The sequence below is a fragment of the Penicillium arizonense genome, assembly GCF_001773325.1.
Source record: "Penicillium arizonense strain CBS 141311 chromosome Unknown PENARI_contig039, whole genome shotgun sequence".
NCBI lineage: Eukaryota > Fungi > Ascomycota > Eurotiomycetes > Eurotiales > Aspergillaceae > Penicillium > Penicillium arizonense.
Genome location: NW_019173316.1, coordinates 89,876 through 103,680, shown reverse-complemented (window position 1 = coordinate 103,680; position 13,805 = coordinate 89,876). Strand labels below are relative to the sequence as shown.

The 13,805-nt window shown below is 47.2% G+C and overlaps 2 protein-coding genes across 2 annotated transcripts; one reads left to right on the top strand and one right to left on the bottom strand.

The window, feature by feature from the left end:
- Positions 1–1,033: 1,033 nt before the first annotated feature.
- PENARI_c039G05254 (uncharacterized protein) lies at positions 1,034–4,683 on the bottom strand (the record flags this gene model as incomplete). The annotated part of the gene is made up of 3 exons (XM_022637032.1): positions 1,034–2,146; positions 3,523–4,323; positions 4,393–4,683. 3 exons carry the CDS (start codon positions 4,681–4,683, stop codon positions 1,034–1,036), a joined length of 2,205 nt encoding a protein of 734 aa, XP_022483126.1.
- A 1,018-nt stretch (positions 4,684–5,701) lies between these two features.
- On the top strand, positions 5,702–12,622 carry PENARI_c039G06800 (uncharacterized protein; the record flags this gene model as incomplete). Its single annotated transcript, XM_022637036.1, has 2 exons — positions 5,702–5,836; positions 5,942–12,622. 2 exons carry the CDS (start codon positions 5,702–5,704, stop codon positions 12,620–12,622), a joined length of 6,816 nt encoding a protein of 2,271 aa, XP_022483112.1.
- Positions 12,623–13,805: the final 1,183 nt, after the last annotated feature.

The window sequence follows — 13,805 nt, the reverse complement described above, 5'->3', positions numbered from 1 at the left end:
GTCTATCTCGCTGTCTGTTCATACCAGTCAGTGGATGGTTAGTATTGAGGGGGTCCCCTCGGGGTCGAATCACAGAGGTGAGTATGTATTTTAACTAGAATATGCTGCCGCTACAGAGTACAGGCAGGTATTATATACACATCCGTAACGGTAAACTATACTCCGTAAATAGGACATAATACCTCTCCTCACTATACTGCATAGCCGATCTCACATCCCTTGTTGCACTGCAGATGCTGGTTACACAGCAGATACAGCTTCATGGTAGCACAGCATATACAGGTAGCACAGCATATACAGGTAGCACAGCATATTCAGACAAAGATAAAGTAAATTTTCATAGCAGGGTGCCTGTGGACCTTGCATCATCATTTCTGCAATAGCATCTAGTAAGCTATCTCCTCTGGGAAGATCTTTTATACACATTGAGTCATATATTAGGTGCAAAAGAATAATACCTCTAGTTGCGAGTAAAAGAATACATTATCCTATGTACAGGCTTTTTGATTTATAAAAGTCTAATCAGCATTGTTTCCTCAGCGTTTTACAGTATATACTCTCAAGCTAATTAAAAAGGCTAATTACGCCTTGACTGGTGGCTGCAGAGCCAATGACACCTGTTTTGGGATTTGTATCAGACGATTTTCCAGAGACTTGGAAATTATACTCATGAGCGAATACCTTGATTTGGTGTCACGATCGCCGAAAATATCTCACTGTAAGTGTAGGTGGAAATATTGGTTCATTGACCCGAATATATGCAATTTTATAGGACGTTCAGTCTTCTCATTCTTGGACATTCTCCAGTAGTTCATACCCTTGACCGAAAGTGTGCTACAATGGCTGTGCCCGGCGGGCCATGCATCTGCTTCAAGTTGATATCCCACAGCTTTCTACTATATCGAGCGCCTGGAAGATAACCGCCGCTCTGATCTACAAATCTGATTGACGCGACATATACGTGATACCGCTTACTGGCTCGGATTCTGAGAGCTGAACATTAAGAACAGAAACTCAATATGCATTCTCAAAGCTAAATTCCATGCGAAAGCATCGTAGCGAAAGCCGGGACCCAAAAGGGTATCGCAAGGGCAAACAGAGCCAGTGCTATACCATGTAAAATGGCAAGTATGGCGCCTTGACGGGCAGCTGCTTCTCTGACACTTGAATAACGCAAACATGTAAAGCTAACTCGAGAGTACTGGGTAGCCCAGCCCAAGAATGGCACATACTTATCAAGCTTCTCTTCTATAGACTTTCGCCAAACGTAGAAGATGGAGTTCACATGAAGCCGCATCTCATCGTAGTTCTGACGCGACATATCGTGAATGGCATGAGCATCCGGCTTCCTGAACTCGGTGTACGCAGTGAGCGCACGTTCCCGAGCTTCTTCTCGATCACTGTCAGATTCGAATTTGTTATAAAGTCCGTGCTTATCGAATATTTCAAATAGCACGCGAATGTCCTCAAGTCCAGAATTGAGGCCTTGGCCATAGAAGGGCAGCATCACATGAGCGGCATCCCCAACCAAAACGACACTACCTCGAAAATGATAAGGGCTACACTTGACACCAAATAGAGGCAAATGCGAAGCCCCCTGGAACTGACTGAGCATACTTTCCCTAGAGATGAGACCGGGACACACCCCGGGGAAGTGACGGTTGAAGAAAGGGACGATGAGCTCCGGCAGTTTTCCCAATTCATGGAAAGTAGTTGGCGTCGCGAACAAAGTACACATGAACGAGCCATCAGAATTCGGAAGGGCAATAAACATCGAATCATCACTGGGCCAAATATGGAGATGGTTGGGTGATAGACGATACTGCTCTTTCGTCAAGGGGGCAATTCGAAACTCGCACCATTCCAAATCGATGTAAGTTTGCTGATAATTCATTTGCGCAAACTTAACCATACAAGACCTGGTTGCAGAATGTGCTCCGTCGGCACCGATCAGAAGATCAAATAGTGCATTTTTTTGAGACGAGTCTGCGTTGTTGACCCCTCGTGGAGACATAAAACTGGCTGTTTTGGTCTCCACATCAATGCTGGTCAGCTTATGATTGAAGAAAAGATCTACTTGCGCGATTTTTTCGACCTCATCAAGGAGAATATTGTTGAGTACAGCGCGGCAGAGAGAGTTGATTGCCTATCTAGTATTAGTGTCTGATTGAAAAAAAAGGATGGCTCATTAATTACTCTTCCGTGGCTGTCATAATCCTGTGACTTTTCCCATAGCTTACCGTCCGTATTCTGGCCATGTATCATGCGCCCAAACATAGGAATTGCGTTTGCAATTATTCCATCCACAAGATCCGAGTTTCCGGCGGTTCTCAGGGAGCTTATGCCGCGTTCTGAAAGCGCAAGATTGATAGATTTGTTGCCAATGTTTGCGGGACATACGACCCGTGGATCTTAAGACCGGAATTAAATCAATGCATTTCTGACGAAAAAGACAGAGAGTGTGATTACCAGCTCGTTTGTCATATATTTCCACGCGATCACCGCGCTTTGCAGCATAAAGAGCAGCTAGGCAGCCTACAGGGCCGGCGCCTACAATGACAATCCTTTGCTCCTTGGTGCTGTCCATGACCAAAATGCGAGAGTTGGGCAATAAGTGATTTCGAAACCAAGAAAACTGTTGGGATACTGTATATAAGCAATTGAAGGCATAGTCATAAATTTCGTTGATATTGAAGCGGGATTAGGGAGCACCTGCATGGAGTATGTCGTGTACTGATGCCTATAAACTGTGAACCGATATTCAGTTGTAGACCGCTGTTTGGTAGAAAAATTAGTGCGAATGCTAGACATTAGACCGCTAGAGATCATCTCAGGGGCTAAATGTCCTAAACACAGCTGGTCTTTTCGACTGATGATGGATCAGATTTACCCTCTTAGGAAGCTCGAGCTCATGTAGACTTCATCACTGTTATGCAGGACCGTGGAGCAGCTGTAATATAGAATAGAGTTCGGACCAAGTGGCTGACGCCTGCCAAGAAGCATCATTAATCTGATCTATCTGATCGACCCATTTTGTGGGTCTGTGGAACCATTGAAATTTTTTTCCGAGCAGGTTCTGGTTCGATTTGACAATAATTGAGATATAGGGCACGCCATACTGGTATATATATGCACTTTGTTTATTATACAGGTTGCTATTGGATTAATTAGGGCACATGATCATATAAACCCGAAATTTTGAATTAACTCACTATGTAGTTCTAGTTATCCGAATCGGCCCGGTCACCTATGGATTTTCATATTTTATGGTACACTAGATGCCCAAAAGCGATTCCCTGTCGTAGTAACTAGGGCCTGGCTGGTATTATCTCGGGTTTGCTTGAGAAAAGGAATGAGCTGCGTCCCACCTGTCCCGCAAGGGCCTCTCCCTCTTTTGAGATCAAAAGGTTTTCCGAAAGGGACACTGGCTGGTACTATTGGGCTGACCGCTCTTTCGCGTTCCCCGAGACCATTCCGGTGGCTTTCTTTGTCATTTGACTGCATGATTATGTATCGCCATACTATTTTCATGTGCTGGTCTCGCATTCGACGTAGTCCCATGATGCATGATGCATATGCTTCTTGCAGTGCGATGTCTGAGGTTCTCGCTCCGACAAAGGATTTGATGTTGGCCACGTTAGAGATGTCTTCTAAGAAACGACGGTGTGACCCCGGCATGTATGCACGCATCTCCTCAATGAAGCCTGGAGCCTTCACGGACTCACACTCTCGACACTTTGTAGTCTTATCCCTCGCCCCCGGTGGACCGTGCTTGACCCCCAAAATGATATCGATAAGTTGGATGAGGGAGCTCTGTGCGTTACTGCCACCCCGGTATGATTGATATTGAGCGCGTCCAGATCCATCTTCATACAGTAGGCCATCCACCATTTGGAATTCTTCCATTCGGGCGCTTCCTGCGAGGAAAGGGCGAATTGAGTTGTAAAATGTGCTCGGCTTGCACTTTTCATACATTCGATCGAGTAGAATCCCAACCTCGGTGATCACTTCTGAGATCTCGATCAGATAGCCTTTCACGGTGTGAGAATCGCCGGAATAGGCGGCCTTGATTGCTTGAATTGCTTTCCCAATCACAGGGGCCCCTAAGGCTTCGATAGCGACAGATATCGTGTAGAACCATTCTTCGTCGCGTGATCCGGTGAAAGAATTTATGCACCTCAAGTTTTCAGGCCGGTACAGAGGCTCTGTCTGGGATATGCGTTGATAGTTCCACAAACATAGACCCGCAAATGTTGCTATTGGCGGGATTTCCAGATTCTCACAAATCTGAAGCAAAGGAACTGCGATGCTAGGTGGAACAATCTATTTTTGCCATAAGTCAACTAATATATAAGACGTGGGTGAAGACTGTTGCAACATGTTCACACATACATTCAAAGGGGTTTTGCCACACCAGACATAGCCGTTAGCTAAGAAGACAAGGCAGACATATGCTCTATGCCATTGCGAGGTAGTTCTCAAAGGCTCTGTTGATAGAACTTCAAGTCTATCGATTCGATTTCGGAGCTCCCCAGTTTTGATCAGGATAGATAAATTCTGGACTAAGACCTCCCAAGTGCTGAGGTATGGCTCAGAAAGGCATTGAGTTGGCTCTTCGTTAGGCAGAAATCCAGATTCAAGACCTATTCCATAGTCGGCGGGATCAGGAATATGAGGTGTCATTGTGTGGTGCTATTGAAGTAGGGCTGTCTTTCATTCCAGGTAACTATATCTAAGGCCATCTCTTTATTTGAAGTATCGATCACATTCAATGCCGCCAACAGCCTGACAAAAGATGCTCCATAGAGCTGCTCATCTCATGCATTCCATCTGTATTGACCTTGCATGATGATAAAAATGGATTTTACTATTTATTGATAGATGTCGATGATTTTCTTTTGCTCTGATGATCCAATTAAAAGACTCCGCTAATGCACGCGGTTTTGCATTATTTATAATACTGTCACGTAACATTACTATAATTGCAGGTGTCCTGGCTTACTGTTACACAAACCTGCACTCCTATGCACTGCTATGCAAATATCGTGCACACCGCTACGAGAATCTTTCTTCCTGGCCGCTTTTAAAATGCAGTCATAGAAGTCTGCGAAAGCATGCCAATATCTCATGGCCTCATCTAGGTCGCCATGGGACCCAATCAGACTACCTGCTCAGGTTACGTTTCCAGGCTTAGCTTAATAGTATTGTATAGAATGTATAGATGATTTAGATCTATAAATGTGTGTGGTATCTCAAAATCTGAAGGATTCTCGATTCAACCGTTGCTCGATTATCAATTTACCATAAATCTGCTTGCGATAAAGGCCGGGCTATATTCTTTCATCCGCCGATCAAAATCAGGACACATGCAGCCATAAATATGGCAGTCCTGCAGAAATTTCCAGAAGAGAACACTGTCACTCGGTTGCAACTTGGCAGACTTACAACTACAATGGCCTGGTCGAAACACGACTGGCCTAAGCCACCGTCGATTATTAAGGCTGCTTGGGCGATTGTTCTTCGACAATTCACTCCTTCTGATGACGTCTCTTTTCTGTTTGCATATTCCAATACTCAAAACGATGGAAGGATGTACTGCGAGGAATTCTATGAATTTCATATCCCTCGTTCGACCACGGCCAGTGAACTTCTGGTTCAGGCAAAAAGATTAGGATTGAAAAGCACCGGGGAAAATCAATTTATGTCAAATGTGAACCCTCTTCAGCGCATGAGAGATCAAGGGTTGAGAAGCCTGGTCTACTGGTGTGATAAGGAAGGTGCTGTGGGTGCAGAATGGCCGTCACACGAGAAAGGTCAGCTCACAGATTTTACAGAGGTAAGAGCAATCTGCGGGAAATGATACCTGATCTCCGGGTTGTAAAAGCATATTCCCGGCATAGGCCTGCTCAATACAACTTACTAACCTGGATCTTCCCTATAGTTGGACATCATCTTATTGTTGTGGATTGCAGAGAATGGCTCATTATGCATCACAGCTAAGGGACCGAAAGCCAATTCACTTGGGGTACATATCTCCAGGATATCAGGCACAATGGAGAAAGTTATGCGTGAAATTATCACGAAACCCGACCAAGCCGTCGGTGAATTGGAGGTTTGCAGCGATGAGGATTTTGAATGCATCCAGTCATGGAACATCAGGGCCACGCAATGGGAGGCGATACCGAAGTGTGTCCATGAAGAGATTTCTCGAAAATGCTCTCAGCAACCGAATCAACCTGCAATTATAGACTGGGAAGGGCAAATTACGTATCTTGAACTCGATCGGTATTCCAGCATTGTGGGATCCAGGCTACTTCAACTGGGAGTTGGACCGGATCTGTTCGTTTCCCTTTGCTACCACAAATCCAGATGGGCCACCGTGGCGGCCCTCGGTGTTTTGAAGGCCGGAGGAGCTTATGTCTTTCTGGACCCTTCATATCCATTGCGAAGGAACAAGAGTATCTGTGACGCTACAGCCTCGAGAATCGCGCTTTGCTCATCTGAACTCGCGCCGCTAATGGAAAGCTTGAACCAATATGCTGTCATTATTGATTCATCTTGGGTATCGAACTTCGGATGCGACGTGAATCAAGCGATTACGGCTCGTGCATGCAACCCAAGCAGCGCGATGTACGCTGTCTTTACATCAGGAAGTACTGGGGAGCCGAAGGGAATTGTGACTGAACATGGTGCTTTCTTCAGTAAGGCACAAGCGAATGGCCGTGCGCTTTCCCTAGGGCCCCAAACCAAGATGCTGCAGTTTGCCTCCTACACATTCGATGTGAGCAATCGAGACGTTTTCACGACACTTCTGTTCGGTGGCTGTATCTATGTCCCGTCTGAGTCAGAGCGTGTCGACAGCCTTGCTGGCTTCATTTCTCGCTTCAGGGTCAATTGCGCCAGCTTGACCCCATCTATTGCTAGTACCCTTTCTCCGGATGAAATACAGCTGGATACCTTGATCCTTGGAGGTGAGCCTTTGAGCCAAAATATCATTAGCACCTGGGCCGATAGAGTGCGCCTCGTGAACGCTTATGGTGTTAGTGAGAGTGCTGGAATAGTGAGCCTCGCATCTTCTGTTAGTCCTAAAAGTTCGCCCCGGAACATTGGACTCGGTTGTGGGTCCGCCATTTGGATAGTCGATATAGAGACTACCGAGAGACTGTTACCCATCGGGGCAGCTGGAGAGATTGTCATACAAGGAGCAGGGTTGGCTCGTGGATACTTGTCTGGAAGTGAGCGAACTGCCCACCATTTCCTGGACAGGGCGACGTGGCAGCTGCGTGTCAAGTCCGGCGAACCTTCCATCGATCAAAGGTACTATCGAACGGGAGATCTAGGCCGCTATAACCTGGACGGATCGATCGAATATATCGGTCGGAAGGACGATCAGATCAAGTTCAATGGCCAGCGGCTAGAGCCAACAGAAATCGAGCACCAAATTTTGTCATGGAAAGGTGCACGCGAATGGAAAATCCAGAACGCTGCTGTCATTGCAACGCCACGTCCAATTCAGTTGCTTTCATTCCTCGGCTTAAGATCATCATTTGAAAATGGCCATCAGGCGGGGCTAGTACAGCCAGCTGAAGCACAGAAAATCATCACTGATCTCGTTGCTCACTTAAGCTTGTGTATACCACAACACATGGTACCAGTGAAGTTTGCTTTCCTTCCAAAGTTGCCTCTAAGCAAATCTGGCAAGATCGATCGCTTTCGGCTTCGTGAGATGTATCAGGAACTTATAAAGAATCATCAAGGTGACTTGTTCTACCTGCGAGATGATAATGCCGACACGGACTTGACCCACGCCTCTCACACGGCCGGCCACATAAGCCTGCTCCGAAATTTGTGGCGTGAAGCCCTAGAAAGCCTTTCCGGGGAGTTCCAGCTACATGACAATTTCTTTCGACGAGGTGGGAACTCCATCACAGCAATCAAACTAGTTGCACTGCTTCGCAGGAAAGGGTACCATCTCCGTGTTGTTGATATTTTCAAGTTCCCAACATTGTCGCGTATGGCATCCATGCTGAGAGAAATCCCTCATTCCGAACTCGAACAAAAGTCTTCTTTACCCCCATTTTCGCTAGTCAAGGATGATTCCTCGATCCTTACCTCAGTACTGATGCACTTGGGTTTACCGCCAGAGCAAGTTGAGGATTTGTATCCGTGTACTCCCATACAGGAAGGGATTGTCGCACTGTCCACCCAGTCCACAGGCGCATACATTGGTCGCTACTCATGGAGGTTACCAACCGATATCGACCTTCCGCGGTTTCAAGCTGCCTGGGAATCGGTTTGGCTGATGAATCCAATACTTCGAACTCGGATCGTAGAGACATCAAATGGCGCATACCAGGTGGTTTTGCGCGGAACTCTTCCATGGCAGACGGTTGCAAATGACGAGCCTGAAAGGCCCACTATCCAGGCAGGGCAGCTGTTGCGTTGTATCATCCTACAGAGCTCTCAAAGTTCCGAAGCCTCTCGTTTCTCCTTCATACTTGATATTCATCATGCATTGTTTGATGATTGGTCGCTCCATATCATCCTGGAGCAGGTTGAGCAAGCCTACAGCGGCCAAATACTTGAACCTCGACCGTTCAATACATTCGTCAAGTATGTTCACGAAGTTATTGAGCAGTATAGCGCAGATTTCTGGCGTCATGAGCATATTGGCCTTAAGGCCGAGCACTTTCCGGCTCTGTCGGCGGAACGTGGCAATGAGGATGGCACGAAAAACGTGTTGGAACACACCATTGACTGGGACCCGCTGTCCAATACTGAATTCACCACTGCCTCAATGTTGAGACTCAGTTGGGCTTTAGTTCTGCGTCAAGAAACAGGGTGTGACGATGTTATTTTTGGTTCGACAGTCACAGGGCGTAATGCATCAATGCCAGAGATCGATCGCGTCAGTGGCCCAACTCTTGCCACCAATCCTGTCCGAGTGACTCTAGACTTCAATTTGGCAGTCAATGGCGCGCTAGAAAAGATACAAGACCAATTCAGTCGCATGATTCCGCATGAGCAGATTGGTTTGCAGCGCATTCGTCAAACAGGACCCGAGTCCGCTGTTGCCTGTGGCTTCCAGAACCTATTGCTTGTGCAGCCCGACTACCCGGCCCATTATAGGCTTTTTTCAGAACGGAATACATTCTCAAATATCACAAACTTCACCGGATATCCGCTATTGCTTGTTTGCAACCTCGAAAAGGACTCAATTCACCTCCAGGCATCTTTTGATGAGAGTCGGGTCATGGCCGATACCGTAAGACGCATGCTTCGCCAAATGGATCATATCTGTCAACAGATCCGACACGCAGGCGGTCTTCGGCTTATTGAGCTTGATTGGATGACCTCGAGTGACAAAGTGGTGCTCCAGAACTGGAACAGTCTCATTCCAGAAACGACAGATGCCTGCATTCATGATCTCATACAGATTCAATGCCAAACGCACCCAGAGAGGATAGCAGTGGAAGCACATGACATCACGTTGACATTTGGCGAAGTTGAAGATCTTGCTTCCCATTTTGCATCTCGTCTGCGTGAGGCTGGTGTCAAAAGCGGCACCTTTGTGCCCCTCTTATCCGAAAAGTCAGGATGGGCGACCATTGCCTTACTTGGTATTCTCAAATCTGGCGCCGCACTGGTGATGCTCGAACCAACCTACCCAATGCAGCGCCTCAAAGCAATCTGCTCCGAAGTCCAGGCAGAAGTGATTGTCTCCTCTGAAGCTTGTGCCGATACCAGTAGTCAAGTTCATCCACGGGTTGTAGTTATTGGACCCCTCACTGGCAGGCACGGTGGCACAGAAAAGCCACTACCACCATCTTCGGTTTCTCCCAAAGACCCAGCATTTGTTGTCTTTACCTCTGGTACTACTGGACAGCCGAAAGGCATAGTGGTGCATCACAGTGCCATCAGCAGCAGCGCGCGACTTTGCTGTAAGCGCATGCTTATCGGCACTGATTCCCGAGTCTACCAATTTTCTTCTTACGCTTTTGATGCGAGCGTTGGTGAAACTTTGTTTTCTTTGCTCGCAGGCGCATGTCTCTGCGTCCCTAGTGACCGTGACCGGAAGACGGATCCAGCCAAGGCCGCTCGGGATCTCAGAGTAAACTGGGCTTTCCTCACACCTTCGGTGATCAGTTTGATGGACCCTCTGCAGATCCCAACCCTCAGAACATTGTGTTCTGGTGGTGAGCCGATAACGGCGCATATTGTTCGAGAGTGGGCCAACCACTTGAATCTTATAAACGGCTACGGTCCCGCTGAATGCTCCGTCTTCTCTAATGCACAGGGACCGTTACGGCAAAATTCCGATATCGGGCAGATTGGAAGAGGCTTTGGCGCCGTATGTTGGATCGTCGATCGAAGTGATCACACCAAACTTGTGCCCCTGGGTACTGTGGGGGAGTTGCTTCTAGAAGGCCCGATTGTTGGAATGGGCTATCTCAAAGATCCAGTGAAGACTGAAGCATCCTTCATCAGGAGTCCATCATGGCTCTGTGAGTTCCGGGCTCCGCTTTCTCCGGGAAGGCTCTACAAGACAGGGGACTTGGTCTCCTACTCCTCCGAAGGATCCCTTCGTCTTCACGGACGAAAGGATCTTCAGGTGAAGTTGAGTGGTCAACGACTTGATCTCGGTGAAGTTGAATCTCAACTCAATTCATCGTCCAAGATCCTTGATTCAGTTGTTGAGGTTGTCAAGGTAGAGGAGCGCTCCCTTCTCATGGCGTTCATTCGCCCTGTCTCAATTGAGGCCTGGACTGGTCCTATCATGGACGACTTGACGATCATTGAGGACCCAAATGAGGCTTTCTTTCACGATAGCATGGATGTCGCTACAATGTTGCAAGAAACGCTGCCGCCGTACATGACTCCGTCAGTATATATTCCTATCGCTGAATTTCCTCTCACGTTGACCGGGAAGTTGAATCGGCGACTCCTTCGGGACCATGTTATGAAGTGGACGCCGTCAAAATTCCAGAAATATAACCGAGGCCTTCGAGAGAACGATGACAACCATGCTCCCCAAACAGATAGGCAGCGGCACTTCCTACAACTTGTTGCTGATATTCTGGGTCTAGATCAGAGGAGAGTACGAATGAACAGCAACTTTTTTGCACTGGGTGGGGATTCAATCACAGCGATGCGCCTGGCAGTTTTAGCAAGACAAGAAGGGATACAGTTAAATGTCCCGGATATCTTTTCCCAGCCGACATTATCTGGTCTAGCTGACCAACTGGAAACCGACGTAGTTCTCAGCAAGAGAAGCATGTGCAAGGACCATGACCACTTTTTGCTTGAGACTTCGAAAAAGTACCGCGACGTCCGAAGCAGTCTCTCTATGGGAATATCGGAAAATTTGGTCGGCATACTTCCTGCAAATGAATTCCAACAAATGACCATGGCCAGCTTCTACAATCGCTACATTTGTATTCCACTGTCCCCTGCAGTTGACCAAGCACGTCTGCTAGACGCCTTGCAGGCAGTTGTGGGAGCCCACTCGATGCTACGGACTGGGTTTGTCAGGCACAGCCGTGCGGGTCTGATGCAGATAATTGCCCGTTCAGTCCAGATCCGATTTGAGCAGCACAATGATGTCCGGGACCTAGACGAGTTCTGCGCGAATGACTCTATTACAATGCCCTGTCCGACCGATGGCACCGTTGGCTTTCAACCGTTGCTAGTAACATTGAAAGTCTCATCGTGCTTTCTTGTACTACGCCTACCCCATGCATATTTTGACCCACTTTCACTATCGGTTCTCTGTCAAGACCTATCAACTGCATATGATGGAAAACCATTACCTCCTACCCCTCAATTCTCTGAGCATTTGCAGTCCATTGCCACAAGCCCAAGAGATAGCGCATATCGCCTTTGGAGATCCACTTTATCAGATGTCTCAATGACAAGCTTAAAGGACTTCCAGAAACAGCACACGGGCGATTTACTGACTAGCAATGGCCACCAAGCTTCTGGAAAACCGCTGCTAATAACAGCAACAGAGAATCTACTTTTATTTGCCCCTCCACCTGGCATAACACTGGCCACAGTGGTAAAGGCAGCATGGGGAATTACGCTGATGCAGCGTATCACATCGAATAGTGACGTTAAGGATGTCGTATTCGGGCAAGTCAGCCATGCGCGGAATCTAGGTCTCCCAAATGAAGAACGAATCATTGGACCCTGCGGCAACATCATTCCAGTGCGTGTTCGCTTCTCCGAGTCTCCAAGCCTGCAAGACGTTTTGTGTCAAGTACAGGAACAGCATATAGCTTTGATGCAGGCTGAGAATCTGGGATACAAAGAGATTGTTCGGGAATGCACCTCATGGCCGGCAGAGACACCTCTAGGCAGCTTTGTGCGGGTTCTGACCTTTGATGCAACACCTCCTTGTGTCTTTGGTGGAGTGAAACATAAGCCTTCTGTTTTCAGCCTCCCGAATCTCCCATCAAGCACAGCTAATGTCTTAGCTGTGCCTCATGATGGTTTGCTGTCTATCACCATGACCATCTCCGATCGGGTAATGGATCAAGACGCCGCAAACGATCTCCTTCGCCATTTTGGTGTCACTTTGCGGAAGTTCGCCGAGAAAGGGAGATTATCAGAACAGGCTTGACTGAGTGCAAGACGCAGGGCATTTGGACTCCTCCATACTGCGTCGGTATTGATGTCAAGGAAAGTGGGACAATGTTGGAATATTTCAGTTTCATTCTTCGCAAGCTTCTCTATTTGTACTGTACGAGGGAACTCTTGACACTGCGAGAATCGTGCGCTTTCCACATCCCCTCCCGATTTCTACTCATATAAGCAGGGATCACCTCACCTGTCCTCACGTCATTCCCCCTTTCCATATTTTTTTCACTACAATTCAACCTATCTTTTCGGATTAGCTCGCTTAAACTACTTAAGCCGCATTCTTGCTTGCACTGTAAATGTATCAGCTCGCTGGGAGAATTGGCTCTCATAAACAATGTGTCATAGCTATTCGTCTCTCGGTAGATCTAACCTTATTCGTCGTGAAGATTCTAGATTTGGGTTCAGCAGCAGCTTGTCCTTACTTTAATCTCAAATTATGGCGCAGATGGTTTGGCGTAGCTGAGACTCTTTCTGCAACAGGTGCTGTTGGTCTTTTACTCTGCCGAGCGACGGCTTAGTCATTCTCGAAATCGGCTTGACCGATACGCACTGAGTAACTCTTCCTGGCCCCGCCGCCAAGGCTTTGGCGCAGTGAGTTTATTGAGCAAGCCGTATCAAAGTGAGGGCCGCAGTATTCTGCCATCTAGATTATGACGCCTTATAGTACAGAGACCGTGAAGTTTACTGATAAACGTTCAAAGAATAGAATGTACCCACACATAGCAGAATACAGGTCTTTAAAGAACCATTCTCCTCTTACCCATCATTTTTTTAATGCGGCTTGCTGAATATTTTATCCGAGCTAAAGTCCTGGCGGTGGGTCCAGGGAAGAGTTATTCAGTGTATATTGGTCAAGCCGATTTCGAGAACGGCTGTAACGCTTCGTAGTGTTTTGTTCAGTAACTTGGTAGGCATTACGTCTGTCGATCCTCTTTTTTTCCTTATCATATAAAAAGTAATTCAGCCTGCCGCATGGCATTCGTTTGTTCTTTAATCAATCGACCTGGTCGCCTCTAATTGATCCCGCTTGCTTCTACCTCGCTGCATATGTGCCCAAGATCATTATTATCCTGCTAAGTCAGCTTGCCTCGATAATATTAGACATCAAGAGATTTTTCGTAAGACTCTCATAGTATCATTTGCTGGACTACCTGAAGTCACGT